Source organism: Lycorma delicatula, chromosome 1 (genome assembly GCF_047948215.1).
Source record: "Lycorma delicatula isolate Av1 chromosome 1, ASM4794821v1, whole genome shotgun sequence".
Classification (NCBI taxonomy): Eukaryota; Metazoa; Arthropoda; class Insecta; order Hemiptera; family Fulgoridae; genus Lycorma; species Lycorma delicatula.
Window position 1 is genome coordinate 332,372,612 of NC_134455.1, and position 20,078 is coordinate 332,392,689.

General features: G+C 29.2%; 1 protein-coding gene across 5 annotated transcripts in view; it reads right to left on the reverse strand.

The window, feature by feature from the left end:
• The window catches only part of LOC142334265 (long-chain-fatty-acid--CoA ligase 1), a 225,250-nt gene that overhangs the window by 49,397 nt on the left and 155,775 nt on the right, over positions 1–20,078 (reverse strand). For all 5 annotated transcript variants that reach the window (XM_075382166.1, XM_075382162.1, XM_075382165.1 and 2 more), the window contains 3 exons: positions 14,480–14,603; positions 4,010–4,279; positions 1,895–2,094 (listed from right to left, as the gene is read on the reverse strand). In XM_075382166.1, the coding sequence (XP_075238281.1) occupies positions 1,895–2,094; positions 4,010–4,279; positions 14,480–14,603 (594 nt within the window). The remainder of the gene's footprint in view (positions 1–1,894; positions 2,095–4,009; positions 4,280–14,479; positions 14,604–20,078) is intronic.

The window sequence follows — 20,078 nt, forward strand, 5'->3', positions numbered from 1 at the left end:
TTAGTGTGAAGGAAAAAAATTATTATAAAATTTGCAAATGTAAAAGAAAAAAGTAAAAAGAATTTTTTTTAGTTTGGTAAAAGAGATTCTATAAGCAATGTACTATGAATTTATGATTATAAATACTATCATTTATAATACTATGATTTCATACTATGATATGAAAACATGTTTCATTTAGTAAAACATGGCTATGCCATGTTTTACTAAATATTCATACAGAGAGTATAAAAAAGATGATCCAGTACTTTGTAAATCTGTTCCTAACATCAGTACAAGAAAAAAGGTTCTTATAAATGTAGGATAATAAATACCTTTTAGCCACATTACCATTTCATGTTTTAAATAAAAATTTATTTGTCCAGAATAGATTGACCCATTTTAATAAAATATGGTATATCTTTTTAAATAATATTCTCAACAATATTAATAACATCATTATTAATACATGTACATTGTTAATTTACTGTGTGCATATTAATAATGTCTTTAAAATTCTCAATGAAATAAATAAATATTGAAATTTATGTTGTTGAATTTATAAATGGTGGCCATCTTAATTTTTCATTACACAATACCTCAAGAACTACCAGTGCTAGGAAGTAATTATTTATTAACAACTGTTTATTTTAGGAGTTTTATTGTAAAAAGCTCTAAAGTGTGGTTTTTAAGCACACTTAAAATTATGCTTTTTTAATGCAGTTTCAAGATGAAAATGAGACCTTCCTTTTTCAAATTAGGGTTCACTTAGCCAAGTTATAATTAAAATTATTATCATAAATGTATGCTGAAAATTACAAAAATAATTTTGTCACAGTTTTTATATCCTTCACTATGTGATAATTTTAGTTAATACCTATCAAATAATTGATATTGCTCAAATACCACTGAGCCAGTGGTTTTTGACAAAAACACTTACACAATATAAATTAAATTGTTATTATTATTGAAAAACAAACTTACTAATTATTAAAATAGTGCAAAATGAAAGCATTAAAAACAAGGATTTATACACCCAAATGTTTACATATATAAATAAATATATAGATAATCAAATTGAATTCAACGGTACAATGTTAAATGGTAGATCTCATATAATAACTAAATTATTTAATATATACCACTCATCATTCCATGTAGGTAATAGGCTATAAATTAATTATTGACATAATATAAAAACACTGATGAAATTTATTTTTATTTTATTTTAATAATGTGTAAGTTTTGACTACTGAAGATGGAGTGATACTCCAAAAGCACTACAGTTAGGTAAGTGCTCTTACCTTTTTATTCTGACTGTATCTGGTGGTTATAATATTATAATTGTTTAAATTATTTTATTTGATACAGTGGTAAATATAATACTTGAAAAAAAATTAAATACTCTTATAAGTATATTTATATAACACATGGGTAAATAATGGACTACAATAGTCCTAAAATAGTTATTTTAACATATTTTGAATAAGGAAGCCAGAAAAAGTTGAATTGTAACAAAGTATTGCTATATATGATTAAATACGTTACTAAGTGAACTTTTTTATTTATTTAAAATAGTTTGGTAGAATGCAATTTATACTGAAGAAAAAATTACAAACTTGGTTTCTATAAAAATTTTAATTTGCTTTTTCATCTTTTTACAGATATTTTTGCAATTTGTTCATCAGCAGTGTTCTACCAAAGAAGCTGCACAACTCCAAAAACCATTTTTTGGAAGCATATGCCCAAGTACTGGTATTTAGAAATTAAATTTTTTAAATAATGTGTTTATTTTCTTTTGAGTTATGTAAAGATCAAGCCAGTTATTAGTTATGATGTTATATTCAGATGCAAGTTTTAAAGCATGAAACTATTTTAAGAAATTAAAACATGCTTGTATTTTTAGAAACTTTACCACTTCTGGATGATTTTTTACAGCACCATTCTTTTCAATATCTTCAAAATAAAGTATCTCAATTCCTCTGTTTTTTGCTCGCTGATTTGTTGCTGGTCGTATTTCCTTAATTGTGATTAATTTTCTAAGACATCTTGGAGCCTTTTCTATTAGTAGATTGCATTTTGCATCATCTTCACACACCACAACAGAAATTTCAGCTGAAAAAATATGTATCATATTATATTTTTAAATTTACAATTTAATATCTATTTAAAAAGTTACCCGAATCTTAAAAATTGTGTAAAAGATATACAGTAAATATATCTTATTTAGTAAATTACAGTAAATTTTTTTTTTATCTATGAAAAATTTAATATGTGAGCCAAGTATAAAACAATAACTTATTGAGAAGAATTTTTCCATATTTTTGATACTGACCATAAGTAGTATTCTCACAAGAAAATGTATGCTACATTTCTCTCTAAGAAACAGTGAAAATACTGTGTAAGAACTAAATAAAATAAATACAGCAATACTATAACAGAATAATATGAACATAAAGACAATTTGTGGTGGTAGACTTCTTTTTTGTACTGAACTCAACAAATTCAACTCAATGACAAACTTATGAAGTAAATTTATAAAGTAAAAAACAGAACTGCCAATTATAATTAATTGACTATGGAAGATGTAGCCAGCAGCAAGAAATAATCTTAATGTGCTGACAATACTGTAAGCATAATTTCCAAGGACACTAGATACCGCTGGTAACAACCAAAGTAGTATTTCCTCTTCCTCATACCCATGATTTTTTTCTATTGGATTTTAATGTTTTTTTTTTTTTTAGTTTTTGATTATTTTGTACGTAAGATATCAGAAGGAAGAAAGGATAAAAAATAAGTTTATTGACAATCAAAGATTAAATATTTAATAGTATAATGAGAACAAAACAGTGCTATATGATATTAGGAAGCCTTCTATTGGACCTTTAAGGTGCAGAAAAATCTGAAAGAATGAATTATCTTATGCAGAGCTCTGTTATTCAGACCAGAAATGATGGGTGATGTTTATAGGAAGTTTGTCAGAAGTAGAGAGGTTAATTGTGTTTGTACTACTGACCTGGCGACAGAAACTTTCACTTTGACATAACTTTCCCTCATCCTTGCATATGAAAGATAGTAATTGGCATTTTGAAAAGTATGTCATTCTGTCAAATACATGAACCTTAATGGCAAAACTTCATAAAACTTAAATCCATTTGTCTATAACTGCAACACTAACACATAAACATATGAAGTGCCAAAAGTTGAGTTAAAACTGATATTCCTTCATCTGGCTAAAAAAATGATGAAATATAAAAAGCCATACAAAATAAAATCAACATTAAAGAAGAGTGGGCTTAGTTTACTTTTTACTGTTTACTTTTTGATGTTTTTAGTGTGACCTACTACATCCTTCAGATCTCAAATTTAGAGATAATAGTCAGAGTTACTTTCTCTAAAAGTAATGATGCTACTGTGTAGGCAGTACAAATAATGAACAGAGTAAAGATGTTACTAACAGAGTTAGATGAAGTATTCAGAGTTACATGTACCACTACCTGCATGTTGTAGTAAAATTGGGGTACTAATGTAAAAATATAATTAGCTCACAGAAGAAGGAAATGGGAAAAACTTCACTCCTTTCACAAGAAAGTCTGGCATTGAATGCTTGTTATTTTTTTAGTACTGCTATGCAGTGTATAGAAATTCCAGTAACATTAATATCTTATAATAAACTGCCAGCCCAGTTACAAATTTTTGGTCTTGTCTATTTAAAGATTAACTGATCACTAGTTAATTGAGAACCATCTTTACTGGTAACACAAATATCCAAATCCAAATAAAAGTAAGTACAATTTTATTTGAACTTAAAACTGGGTCTCATAGCATCACAAAATAACGACTATCAGCCCAAGTTTTCAAGTAACTGCATTGTGTGACTCCAAGCTACACTTAAATATATTTTTTAAGTAAATTAATGAATAAATTTTTATTCGTTATAATATGTATGGTTAGAATTTCTTTTTATCAGCATTGTCAAAGAAATATTATAGATTTCATATTAACAACAATAAAACTAATATTAACTAACCTTGTTGTACAATGTAAGCACATGCATCTGGACCAAGTGTATCATATAGAGGCACAATAACCATTGAATAACAGTAAGCACCCTGTTCCACTAAAATCCATTCAGGGCAATTCTGACTGTAGATGCCAATAAATGTTTGTGGCCCAGGAGGTAGACCCAAAGCAACTAAGCCAGAGCCAAAATTACGAGCTCGAAGGAGTGTTTCATTATAATGCATCCATTGATATGGCTTTGACGGCTGTTCTCTCCATCCTAAACATGGACCACTATCTGCAAATCAATCAAAAGAAAAACTTACCAACTTTTTTCAGGTTGTTTCTGATAGATTACAAAATTTTTAACAATGAGATTAGTAGTAAACACACTTAATTGAGAGAGAGAGAGAGAGAGCGAGAGAGAGAGAGAGAGAGAGAGAGAGAGAGAGAGAGAGAGAAAGAGAGAGTGAGGGAGAGGGAGAGAAAGAGAGAGAGCTAGAGACATATTTCAATAGAGAGAACATGTTTAATTATTAATAAATGTACTTAAAATACACAGCTGAATTTTGTCCCAAACTAAAATAGTTCTTATAAATGGATGTATCTTTCAAAAATGTACACAATATGGAAAAATAGTAGAGTACCAGTTATAAGTAGTAATAATGAAAAATATTGGGTGGCTTTTGTATTATTGAGTAAAGCAAGTGGAAAATCCAATTTAATTAACCCAGAAGTATTAATATTTCATTTAATAAAACAAGACAAGGAACTTAAAGACAAATAAGTACTGTAATGCCAAAATTTTTAGATATCAAAAATGCAAATTATTCAGAAAAACACTTTATTGAATATTACTTTACTAAAATCATTTTTAATAATTTATTCTCTCAGAAGTTGTATAAGAGATGTATGTACTTTTGCATGCTTCATATAGCAGTACGTACATATATCATATAATAGCTTAATTATATATTAAGTAAATAAATATCAGTAAATAATGTAGAAGCTAATAAAATAAAATACATTTATTTCAAAATATTGTATTATTATTTTTTAAAATATACAATTTCTATTTTTATATTATAAAAAAAATATGTATGTATGTGTAAAACATAAATTATCATCAAAAATTATCAAGAGGTACTTTAAATATTACTAACTTTGAAAAGGGCCATTTAGTAAAAATTAGTTATTGGGCGTGGTCAGCAGTAGTAGGCTTGAATCATCTTTATTGAACATCATAACAAACCATAATAACTCTTTAAAATGATAAAATATTAAACTACTCACTTTCATAATACTGGGAATTTATTTCTAAAGGATCTAATGGAGTTAAAGAGGAGTGCTTTTATTCAATGTTGATACCAGTAAGATGTTATTTTTTTTTGTCTTCAGTCATTTGACTGGTTTGATGCAGCTCTCCAAGATTCCCTATCTAGTGCCAGTTGTTTAATTTCAGTATACCCTCTACATCCTACATCCCTATCAATTTGTTTTACATATTCCAAACGTTGCCTGCCTACACATTTTTTCCCTCCAATATCAAAGCAACTATTCCAGGATGCCTTAATATGTGGCCTTAATAAGTCTCTCTCTTCTTTTAACTATACTTTTCCAAATGCTTCTTCATCAATTTGCAGCAACACTTCTTCATTTGTTACTTTATCCACCCATCTGATTTTTAACTTTCTCCTACAGCACCACATTTCATATGCTTCTAATCTTTTCTTCTGAGGCACTCCAATTGCCCAAGTTTCACCTCCATATAAAGCTACACTACAAACATATACTTTCAAAAATGTTTTCCCGACATTTAAATTAATTTTTTATGTAAGCAAATTATATTTCTGATTAAAGCTCATTTCGCCTGTGCTATTTGGCATTTTATATAGCTCCTGCTTCATCTATCTTTAGTAATTCTACTTCCCAAATAATAGAATTCTTCTACATAATCTTTTCTCTTCTTAGTTTTATATTCAGTCCACCTGTAATGCCATCATTCTACATGCCATGATTCATCATGGTATGTTTCATTATCTGCCATCATTCATCATGACATCATTCTACTGCATTTCATTACTTTCGTTTTGTTCTTGTTTATTTTCATGCGGTAGTACTTGAGTAGGACTTCATCTATGCCACTCATTGTTTCTTCTAAATCATTTTTACTCTCAGCTAGAATTACTATATCATCAGCAATTCATAGCATCTTTATCTTTTCACTTTGCACTGTTACTCTGAATATAAATTGTTCTTTAACATCATTAACTGCTAGTTTTATGTAAAGATTAAAAATTAACAGGGATAGGGAACATCCTTGTTGGACTCACTTTTTTATTATGGCTTCTCTTATGTTCTTCGATTATTACTGTTGCAGTTTGGTTCCTGTAAATGTTAGCAATTGTTCTTCTATCTCTGTACTTGAACCCTAAACATTTTAAAATGCTTACAATTTTATTCCATTCTATGTTATCAAATGCCTTTTCTAAGTCTATAAATGCCATGTATGTTGGTTTGTTTTTCTTTAATATTCCTTATACTATTAATCTGAGCACTAAAATTGCTTCCCTTGTCCCTGTACTTTTCCTGAATCCAAATTGGTCTTCTCCTAACACTTCTACTCTCCTCTCAATTCTTTTGTACAAAAATCTAGTTAAGATATTTGATGCATGAGCAGTTAAGCTAATTGTTCTGTATATGTCATATTTATCTACTCCTACTTTCTTTGGTATCATGGCAATAGCTCTCTTTTTGAAGTCTGATGGATCTTCCTCTTTTTTGTAAATATTACACACCAGTTTGTATAATCTATCTACCACTTTCTCACCTGCAGTGCGCAGTAATTCTGCAGGTATCCCATCTATCCAGGAGCCTTTCTGCCTTTCAAATCGTTTAATGCTCTATTAAATTCAGATCTCAGTACTGTATCTCCCTTTTCATCCTCTTTGACTTCCTCTTCTTCCTCTACAACACCAGTTTATAATTGATTTCCTCCATATAACTCTTCAATATATTCCGCCCACATATCGACCTTTTCTTTTGTTTTGTAAAGCAGTGTTCCATCTTTATTTAATGCATTATTAGATTTTAATTTATGTACCACAAAATTCTCCTAAACTTTCCTATATGCTTCATCTATTTTACCAACAATCATTTCTCTTTCCACTTCTAAACACTTTTCTTTAATCCACTCCTCTTTTGCTAATTTGCACTTCCTGTTTATAGTATTTCTTAATTGTCGATAGTTCGTTTTACCTTCTTCATCACTAGCATTCTTATACTTTCTACATTCATCCATCAGCTGCAATCAGCCTTGCATATCATATCCTATGAAATGCAAGGTTTTCTACCAGTTCTATTTGTTCCGCCTAAGTTCGCTTCTGCTGCCGGCCTCCGTGGCACAAGTGGTAGTGTCTTGGTCTTTCATCCGGAGGTCTCAGGTTCGAATCCCAGCCAGGCAAGGCATTTTCACACATGCTACAAATAATTCATAAAAAAAGAACGCTTCTGCTGATTTAAGAATTTTTTTAACATTTCCATTCTTTTTCTATATTTTCTACCATATTTTTTTTACTCCGACCTCTTGCGATGTTCTCCTTAAAAATCTGCTTTACCTCCCCTTCCTCAAGCTTCTCTAAATTTCACTGATTCATATGATATCTTTTCTTCAGGTTTTTAAACCCCAATCTACATTTCATTATCACTAAATTATGCATGTCATATTTATCTACTCCTGCTTTCTTTGGTATCATGACACTAGACTTTTTGAAGTCTGATAGTTTTTATTGATAGTTTTTCACTATCAATATCTGCTCCTGTATATGCTTTGCAGTCGATGAGTTGATTGTTATTATTAGGGCCTGTTTAAAGAAAAACAGGTTAGGAAACCTCTTAATTTTGAGCATATAATCAAATAATATATTCAAAGTATTTTTTTGTTTGTTAATTTAATAAGTTACTTTTGTAAAATTGTGTGAATTTGTAAATTCATATTGTTGAAATTTTGACTTTATTAGCTACACATAAAATCTATGCATAATCAGACTTGTTCTGTTTCTGCAAGATCAAAGGAACACAAAGCAAAAAAAGGAAAAGTGAAAAATCATTTTGTTAACTGCCAGATCTGAGTAGCAAGGCAATAATGTCAAACAATCCCCTCCCATCATCCTTCTCAAAGACAACATAATAAATAAGTTGAGATGGAACAAGAAAGGGGATCCATATGCCCCAAACAAACTCATTTTATCAGCAAACCAAGAATTCTTTGGTCTCATGACCTATTACATGGAGCGCACCACAAAAAAATTTTAACATTATTAAAATTCAGAATCAACAATTATTTCTCCATAAAACGCATCGAATAATACTATCTTAATATTCCATTAAATTATTACCAGCATGGAAAATATTTAATAATTTGTGAGTGTCAAATTAAACATCTACTGAACAAGAAGTGAAATAAAAAAAAAATATTAGTTTAAGTTCATCAATCCATACTTTTTCTTGTATTTCATAAAATTTTCATTCAAATGCAACGATTTTGAAGTTTACCGACAATTTTAAGTGATACCGTTGCATTTTAGTTTACAATCAAAATAAAACAAAAGTTTTTCATAAAATGTGTATGTATTTGCTGAATTTTAACTAATAAATCCACATTCTGAGAGTGAATGTCAAGAAAACATTGGCAAAAATTGTAATAAAAAATACAGCATTTACTACACTAAAAAGAATGCTCATCCTGCTGTAGAAATAATCACTACACTACGACACTTTTGTTTGTTTTCTATAAATTTAATTTATCATTGATTTAAATTCTTAACAGAAGAATAGTAATCTAAAATCACTAGAATGTTGATCCAAAATGTAGCATTAATTCTATTTCTGTCCCCTAAGTTAAACGAGTTTTTAATTTTTACGAGTTTCTTTCTGAACATCCATCATTAAATTAAACAAACACACTCACACACTTGAGAGATTGATGGCCATTTCAGGGCACCCTTTGGTGTTAGCTGATGTACACCAGCAGTCATCATCCACTTGTTCCACTCTTCCCTCATAAAGACTTTAAAGGGCTTATTTAATGATACATCAAGTGCCTGTAGTTGTGATATAAGTCCTCCTGGTATGACAACCAGTTCAGTATTGCACTCTTGGAATTTTTGTTTGATTGTTTCCTTCAGATGAGCCCGGGACTGATCAAATACAAGAAGAGCTTTCTTCTTTAGCAGTGCACCATTTCTTCTTTTCCATACATTGTCTATCCACACTTTTATCCATCCAACCTTTTTCATGAACATGTACAATCACTCCTGTTGGTATTTTTTCTTTAGGCAGTGTCTTCCATTTAAAAATTATCATTGGCGACAGCTTCGTACCATCAGCACAACATGCTAGAACTAGTGTGTTTTTTCATGTCCACTGGTTTTGATTGTATTGCTTTTCTCACCTTTCTCAGCTACAGTTCTGTTTGAGCCTACATAAAAGTTAGGGGCGTTTCATCCATATTGGTTATCTGTCCTATTTCAAAATTATAATTTTTTCATTGGAAAAATAAAAATAAAAAGGAAATAATTTTGTCTTCATATTCTTTTGGCATTTTTTGACTGATTTTTGTTTTTGTAGGCATCCAAAGTCCACTACGTTTCATGAAACGGTAACACCATGACACACCACCTTTAAAATCTTCGATATTACGATTACAAGCTACTTTGATTGCATGAATACGAATCATTTTTGTTGAAATGGCAATACCATTTTGCCGATTTTCTTGCACCCATTTTAAAACTTCGGTCTCGATGTCTGGCCATTTCGCAACTTTACCACGTTCCGCGCGCTTTTCTTTATGCAAATTGACCAACATCTCCTTCTGACCACGCCAAGTTCTAATCATTTTTTCTGTAGCGGAGGTCCAAAATGTCTTTCAGCTTTCCTATTTCCATGTTTTTTCGTTTATTTTACAACCTGCAATTTGTAATTTGAAGTGTAAGAATTTCGCCTACTTTTTTCCATCACTAAAAACTATCAAACTAACAAACTATCTGAAACTCAATACTGATAAATGCTAGTTCACACACACACACACACACACACACACACACACACACACACACACACACACACACACACACACCCCACACACACACACACCCACCCAAACCACACACACACACACACACTTAGAATATTCAATTTCTATATATTGTTATATTTATTTTTATAATATAAAGTAAGCTTATAAATCTACGAATAAAAAGTAATAAACTAAAAAATAAAATTATTTAATATATTTCTCCACTAAGAAAACCATAAAAGAAAAGGACTGGAGTGTATAAAACAGATCTGTAGTATTTACGGTATAGGATACATGTTAAGGATAAAAGATTAGCAGGTAACAGAAAAAAATAGAGAATGGTTTGAAATCAATCAAATGACTGATGGCATAAAAATACAATTTACTAGAAAGAAGTAAGTGGACTGTTTATTAGTGTATTCAGTAGGTTATTTTTCTGAGAGCACATGTAGCAGTTGTTTTTAGATGCTTGAAATATTTCTCACCTCATTCACTATTGATGGCACTACCATGGAAAGATTCCAAGAACAGTTTAAATATACAACATGACAATACACTTGTCATTATAACACCACAAATAAATAAATTAAAATGCTAAATTTTTAACATTAGCCAGAAATCATGGTTAATAAAAATGAAAATATAAAAGCAAGATAATTATTTACCAATACTGCTAATGAAATTTTAAAACTACTAAATGCTTTATAATTAAGTGTAATCTTCAAAGAAAATTGCACTTATTACTGATTTACTTTTTTAAACGCAGTGACCCCCTCAATACAAATAGTCATAGAAAATAGTAGCCACTATTGACACAAATTGCAGGTACTATTCAGTTGCAGGTCTTTTACTATATTACTCAGTCAAGCCCAATAAATCATTGTTAAAGAATAATTTCAGATTTTTAAGAAAATTTAAACACAGTGTGCCAAGAACACGATATTTTTCTTCAGCTAAACATTTTTCCAAATGAACAATGCTAACAAATACACTCAGTTATAGAGTGTACAGTTAACGCTTGTTACAGGTGGTTGATTCAAACAAGATCACCATAGCTGTAACATTGTTATTTCTGATGTGAATAAGTGAATGAATTAAACAGAATACCATGTAGGGACCTTAAAACAGAATTTAAACTAAGAATTATTAAGTTGGTAGTAAAACTTTTCAAGTTATAAATCTTCTTAACCTTTTCAAAAAGAATTATTTAAGTATTAAATGTTAAAATATATTTTTTGCTGCTTTATATAGATTTATTGTATTTGGTACTTAAAAAAATTATACTTAAAAAACAATCCTATTTTATTTAATTCGGTGATCTAAAAACAGCAATGAAATTCTATATAAATTAAAAAAGAGTTTTTAATAGAATCACTGCTGCAATTTTATTGCTTTATAAAAAATAAATTGCATAAAATGGGAAGAAAAATTTAATATACAAAATGTAATTCTTAAAAACTTGTATTAAACTAATCAATGTGGTTTTTACGGATTAGTCACCAAAGGGGTACCCAGGAGGAAAGCAGTATTTGCCTTTCCTCTGATAAAGAATATTGTACAAAAAAAAAGGCAAGAGAACCAGGTAGAATATATTGATAGAACGAGTACATTTCCTACACTAGGGGCAGTCAGAAATCTAATTGTATTATAATGCTATTAAAAATGCATCTTTTTCATGTTTGGTTAAATAATTAAATGATTATGTCCAGCTGTACTAAAAGATGACTTACTAACAAATGTTATACGTTTAGTGTAATTAATATTACACTAATATAAGCCTGTGCATGAGAATATGAAATGGAAATTTTGTAGCGTAAGAAAAATGCCATGCCTGACTGGGATTCGAACCTGGGACCTCAAATGGAAGGCCGAGGTGCTAACCACTCCACCATGGAGATCGACAAATATTAATTAATTAATTGACAAATCAATCTGAACAAAGATCTTATTTAATAAAAAGTAACTTTATTTAGAAAAAAATCACACCTGTACAATCTGTGAATATTTATTAATTAATATGTCCTCCTTTATTCTTAATCCTGTCAAGCTTTCTGTCCAACAGCAAGAAGTTGGTATCTAACAGTTGTTACATGTAAATCTGTTCCACAGGCTGCTAATTCTCAATCTAAGTCCACAGCAGATAGTTGTGGATGAAGTTAACATTTTCTCACTAATAATCGATCCTATGTTTGAGCAGTTTTCTTTTACGGTCACATTTGTTTTTCCTTTGAGGTAAATAGAAACCAGTTTCTTTAAATTGCTATAAAATAGCATTCATTGTTTCTAGTCCATCATCATACTCAGAAGCTGTTTGTTGTTGTGTCATACTGGTATGTTCAGAAACAGAAACAATTATTGAACACTTTCTTCTAGTTATGTCCATTAGTGTATATTCAAAGCACACAGAATAAAAAATACAAAAATATGATTTTGTAATAAAAAATGAAATAAGCTTCCACAAAACAGTATTTATAACATGAAAATTGCAAAATAATGAAAGAACAATAATCTCACATTACATAGACAACTTAGAGAATGTGTGTGGGCAAGTAGTGCAGCCACAACATAGGAATACAAATAATTCCCTGTGTTTGTATTAATTTGCATGCTACTGTATACATTGATATAAATAAATCTAAGACATATGTTGTATTGTCTGTTTTATAATATGTTTGTAGCTGATTACTTTTTTAGTCTGTGCTTGGTAAAAGTACACTAATTTGTCAAATTTATTTTTGTTTGCCCACTCTATCAATTATTGATCATACAATATACACTTCTAAGAGATGGATGATTATCCTACCTCATTTATCTAGGCTTAATACACCTTGCTAAACTGTTTATGTTTTGTGTAGCAGTTATTGATAACTGTGAAGTGGCTAAATTTGCTTTCTGGACAATAACTAGTGTTTAAAATGCTATGTATTCATAATAATACATAATAAATAATTTATTTATAATAAGAAATAATTAACTTATTCAATCCTGAATAATAAACATGTTTGTTGTTTTTATCTTAAATTCTTGAAAGTTAAGAAATTAATAAAATAGGGATAACAAATATAACAGTAAACAAAATATCGTAAATAAGTCATTCTCAAAATTTATACTGCTGTTCACTTCATACTTTCATATTCAAATGAAGTCACATCACCCATGATGCAGTGTGATTAAAATAAAATTAAAATTTTTGTTTAGATTATATTCATAATTGAAAATAATGTATAATAGAAAAAAATATTTACTAAACTGATTGTTCTCTTACATTTGACAAGTGATTTTAACCAACTCAGAATTAGGTTAGGTCTAGTAATTTAATGTTCAAAAAAATTGTTATGCCTCCATTAAATATCTAGAGCACATCTGAAAGTCATACCCTGTGAAAAAAACTTAAAGAAAAACATTTTTTAAATGTTATAGGCCCTGATAGGCTAGTGTAATGCTGTAGAGAAGATGAAATTGAACTCATCATCATATGTATTTAATTCAATAAATTCATTTGAAAGTGAACAATTGATTGATTTAATTTTATCTTTATAGTGGTGGTCAGTAGATACAAAAGTTCTTAAATAATTGTCTTTCTTTATTTTAATATATGTTTTGTGTTATGACATACGTAGTTGCTTCAAAAGCAGGCAAGATTTGAATATTATATTAAAAGTTTTCTTTAGTTTCAATTGAACCAAATGCAATTAAAAAAATTATGAAATGAAAAATGTAACGAATTTCTGTGACTAAAATTCTTGGTGAGAACAATGTTCAGAATTTCACTCTGAGTGTCATGCTGTTTGTGATGAATTTTTGTTTAGTTTTGTGCATAGTTTTTTAAAAAAAGAATTACAAAATTTTATTTTTGTCACTTTAGTTCATACAATTTTCGACAACTTTGCCTAAAATGATTCATGGCAAAGAGAGCTGGTCATTTATATTGCAATTAAAAGGAACTTATCTATTTTTTGAAAAATCTATATTTGCCATAGAATCCTTTAGCAGAGGTAAGTTTTCTAGCAATCAAAAATCTTAACTCATATAAAGGGAAAAATAAATTTAAAGAAAAACTGGATAGTTTATGTTCCAAGATTTGCCTCATATTCTAGTTTAAGATAACAAAAACTTGAGTTAAAATTATTTATTTATATTGGAAGAAATGTAGGATAAAAGTTAAAAATTCTCTTTGACACTTTTTAAGTAGGTTTGAAATCTGATATACTTTTTTCTTGGGTATAATTAAATATCTGTTAAAGGTCTGAATTAATAATCTTGAAATGCAGTATGAATAAACACATTTAATCTGTGAATAAATGCAGGATGAATATAATAAGAGTTATGGAAGACATGCAATTAACAACAAAATGGCATGCCCTGAAAATTCTGCCATTCAGTTTACTACTAGAAAGAGAAAATAAAATTGAAATGACTTACTGGATATTTTGGCACCTCTTCTGAAGGTCTCATAGAGTGTCTGAGTATCTTCTGTTATATAACTTATAAATTTTCCTTCTTTTGATTCCCGGTAAAATTTTGACACTCTTACTATCTCTGGACCCTAAAACCACAAAAAAAAGAAAATATTAATTAATAAATAAGAACTATTAAACTTATTTTAGCATTTTAGAGATTTGTTTTCTCTTTTTTTGACTACTTTAATTAAATGTGTGATTTAATTGTATAAGAGCATTTGTTAATAAATATACCATTAATAATTATAGGTTCTGATATATAGTATGTAAAATTCAGTCCAGCACCTGAGCGATGTGAAAATAGAATGGTCACCGGTACATTAATACTAATCATTCTGTTATTGACAAATTAACTTATGTTTACAATAGTGTGCAGTATATAATTAATAATTAGAAAAACAAATTTGCCTAAAAAGAGCAAAGTAATGATTTTTACAAAGTAATCTTACATAGTAACATTACAAGATATCATGAGTCATATGTTGTATCATAAGTGGTATTAACATACCGCCCCTTTCATAAGTAACAAACTGAGTTTCATTCTTAATACTCATGTTTTTAAAAAATGTCTGGAATTTCTATTGTAATAATAATAAAAATACAAAGAAATATTGTTAACTGTAAAAGTGACAACCAACAAAAGTAAAATTGAATTCTAAAACCAAAAGTTAAGTTAGGTGTAAAGCTACCATAACATACACACACACACACACACACACACACACGCACGCACACACACACACACACACACACACACACACACACACACACACACACACACACACACACACACACACACACACACACACACACACACACACACATACACACACACATACACAAAACAAAACTAATTATATTAAATTTCTTTTTTTTCAATTAAAAATGTGACAGACTCATTTGCAAATTATACAGATAAAACAAATTCAGAGAGATTTTACGTGTTTTAAAAATTCTCAATCCCACCCTAATAAACGGCATTTGTATATGTGTGTGACCCCCCTTAGCTTAGCACCAGAGTGTACCGATACTAGCGGAAAATCTCGATTCGTTAGTACATGTCTAGTGCTGGTCAGGTGTGTATACTTGTTATATTATTATATACCGATATGTATAGGAAATATTTATATTTATTATTTATAATATACTTTTTTATTTATGTGATTGTTTTTCTTCTTAAAATCGATTATTTATGTTAAAAGTCAGGTTTCATTCATTTCCTTCTTTTTTATTTGCAAAAATAGAAATTTTTCACTTCTTTTCTTACTCTTTATAAATTTTCACTCTTTCTTTTACTTTTTATAAATTCTCACTTTTTTGTTACTCTTATGAAATGAATTTTTCTAATGCCCTATTGTGAGTCAGTCTTGTTCCATCCTTCAAAGATTCACCATGTGTTTATTACAAATGTCTAATTAATTAATACACTAATGTTATATGAATTACAAGTTCAAAGATCATAATAAAAATAATTTACATTAGAAACGAAATAAAGACTTTTATTTATTTGAATGAACCAGCAAATAATAAAATATTTAGAATAATGAAACCTAACCGAGAACGTATATACAGGCATACATATAGTATTAGTATGTATGTTTATTAAACATACATATAGGCAAGACACGTGGGTTGAATCAAATGGTAAACAATAAAGGTCAAAATTAGAAGAAACAATAATGGTCAAAATTAGCATTTTGAATCCTTCTTAAATGGATTCAAATCCTTCTTAGCGATTTTTTGATTTTGAAGCCAACTTCTCTTTTGTTTAAGCTTCTAGCTCTCGTATTGAGTGAATTTGCATATGGATATTATGGATCTTGATGAAAATGAAGAGAGTGTGCAATCTTTAAAAGATGCCTACACTGACATAAAACAAATTTAATTGGGAAGATTTGCTGACATTTTTTTCACTTTCCCTTGATCAATTATCATAATTAAAAAAACATTTTTACACAAGAGGTAATCAATTTTGTACATCTAATAATAGCATTGCGAGACACCACCCGCAAGGGCAACAGAGGGCATAGCTGTGAAGGCAAGCCCTAGTCACGCCCTGCAGCAAGTTAGTTAATACAGCTGTTCAATATAAATACATTTTAATCAAACTACTAATTTTATTAAGTGTAATATTACAATTCATTTACTCATTGAGTAGTTTTAATAAAGTTATATTACTTAAATCAACAATATTGGTAGGTCAGAGTAAAGGGCAATTGCATACAGTAAATTCAATTGTCTATGATTGATAATAACATCATTTATGGGATCAAGATGCACTACATCATCATACTAGAAAGTAATCTTTTTACAACCTTTACTAACTAAAAGTAACATATCCAATATAACTAGTTTATTTTGATTCAAACTTTGTACTATTTACTGGGACAAAATCAGGAAAGGTTATGTATAGATTGACTGTGTGAACAATGTAACTGCAAGTTGTATTTTTGAAATAATTTCACATCAGACCCCTATGTTTTCTACCAGTGTTCCAATACAAAGCAATAACAAAACTCTACAAAAACATTCTAAAGATTTTACTTTTTTATGGAAAAGTGTTCATAAAAAATTATCCTAATTACTTGTGATAGTTAAGGCCTTATTAAAACAATATTTTGTAGTTTTATTTTAAATAAGCAATATATGTATTGATTTGATATGCCTAAAATCAATACATTGCCAATCTTCACTTTGATGTAACAGATTGGTGTTTCTTATGAAATATTAAACTATAAGATGACATTTTATTAAACATTCTAAGTTAAAAATAACAATTTTAAATTTAATAATATATTTCAAGGGCGTAATAACAACAAAAAAAAAGAAATAAAGGAATTGTTACTATAATTTTTATGTTAAAAAAAAAAATATATATATATATATATATATAAAACATTAACATATGCTAAATATGTGCTCATATATACTCATATATGATATAATGTAGTGTGTGTGCGCACACATACCATAAATTGTTAAAAGAAGTAGAAGACATGATTCTGAACCACAAAATAGTTAACATAAAATAAGGAAAAGTACAAATTAGTAAGTAAAATGAATATAGTATAATGCAATATATAATTTAAAAGATTATTTTCAAAAAATATATATACTGTTTAGTTGTGCAGTAATGAATGCAAGAAAAACATAATTTATGATACAATTTTATAAGAAAACAAATAACTCCTAAAAACAATACAAGTAAATACTCGTATTATGGATAAGACATTATTAAATTCAAAACAAAGTGTTTTGTAATAATGTTTTAAAAATAATAATTAAAATATATAGAAGGGTGAAATAAACAGTTAGATGCTTTAAAATGACATCATTTTTGAATTTATTCTACAGAAAGAATTCTTTCCAAAGCAAACTAATAAATCATTAAATCCTTTCTCAACTGAAAATGAACTGGCACTAATGTTGCAGAAATTTCCTGACATACAGAAAACTCTTTTCTTATGAATAAAATTTGAAGACCCTTATTTTTTACCCTTATAACTTCTTTTTAAAAAAAATTTTATATTTTTCATTCTTTTTTTAAATAAACAATTTGACAAAGTTATAGAATGATTTATTAAAATAATATGTCATAAAAATCACACAATTTAAAATATGTATGTATATATATATATATATAGATATATAATAATTATTTTTTATTATGGGATGATGGTTAAACTACTCTCACCCTGACAACACCTTATTAAAATAAAAATTCATAAAAATAATTTAAGGAATTAGTAAGAAGGCTGAAACAATAAAAAGTTAACAATTTCTATTACTTCCGGTTCTAAGGAGTTGGAATACGAGAGCATTCAAAATAATAGATGGATGATAGTGGAAGAATATTAAGAATTCACATATTAACAGTATATTACTTCTTAGCAAACTGCAACCATGTTATTCATGAAACTCCACTATTTCTTTGCCTATTTCCAATTCTATTTCTTTTTCAATTGCTTTAAGACACAACACAAGAAATTTACAACAGAAGGTGCTTAGTGGTACAACAGTGTATCCACCTCTTGATATCATTTATTCTTTTTTACAATTGCCAAACTGAATTAGAATGTCATATGATGAATAATAAAATAGGATTTTTCTATTAATAAGATTATATCTGCTCTATGATTGTACAAAGTATTACAAATGATCTTTCCAATTACAAAACTTAAATAATTCATGTTTAATAACACTCAGATACATGAAAGTAGCATCAATAGAAAGGAAAATTCAAAAGATTTTATATTACCTTTGGTTCACAACATCACATCATGTGTGCTCAATGTGAACTACTTATGTCATACTACACACATTGAACCTGTTGTCCAATTCCTGTTATACACATTGTAACACTGGACAATCCATTAATGCAATGGTCTGTGAGGTGCAAAACAAGTATCTTGAATGGTAGGTAGGTAGAAAGGTTGCTAATATACATATTGTTTGACAAAATCCCAGTAAAAAAGTCACAGGGTGAAAAATCATTTATTATCGTCACGGCCAGCAAGTCCAATCTATATCTTTGGTAGTTGCCTATTCAGTTCACAATCTTCCACACAGTTGGTTATGTGATGTCTAATTTTCTGCTGGCTGTGGTGGTGGATTTCTCTGGATTTCATACAAAACTCTCTCTCTCTCTCTCTCTCTCTCACATATTCCACAGTAGCCGTGCTTACTGGTGGTCAGTCAGTTGACTTTTTCTTAATGATGCATCCACTTACTTTAAAGTTAGGATACCACTTATGGATGTGGATCCAGTAAGTGCATCTTCACCAAACTTCCTTCTAATATTACATTGCACAGTGATAACAGACTGGCAGATGTGAAAATCCAGTATACAAAACCCCTTCTTGTGTTCATAGACAGCCACTTTCACTCCTATCACCCCAGTGATGAAATCAATAAACACTAAACACATGACAGTTGTACCAACCACTGAAGATGTTTTGGTTTTCTTTTTAAATGACACTACTTTAATGTATCTGAATGTTATTAAAATGAATTATTGATGTTTGTAATTAGAAAGATCATTTGTAATAACCTTGTATTAAATCCTTGGCTTATCAATTAGAAGCCTTACTGCTGATGACAGGACACATCCCCAAGTTGTGGATTATGAGAAAGATCATTAGTATGATAATTTGCTGGAATAAGGAGTAATCTGAATCAGTCAACAGACATAGTTAATGTTTGAAGTATGGTGGAGCACTTTTCAAGGGGGAGACAATACACCTTAAAGATGCTACAAAGTTGATAAGAACAAGGTGTCACAGGTAAAGATCAGCTAGAACCAAGATGATATATTCCTCATGCTGAAGATTACACATTTCTGAAAACTAGATAGCTATATCGTTGGTTTGACAAAGAGGTTTGACAAAGGACTAATTTTTGAAAGGGACTAGAAGGAATAGCAAACCTTTCAGTTACTGTTGAGGACACCAACTAACTGATGATTGATACAACCTGAACAATAAACTTGAAGCTGACTTATTTTAACTAGACTACGGAGCTGGCCTCTGTGATGTGACTGGTAGCATCTCAGCCTTTCATCC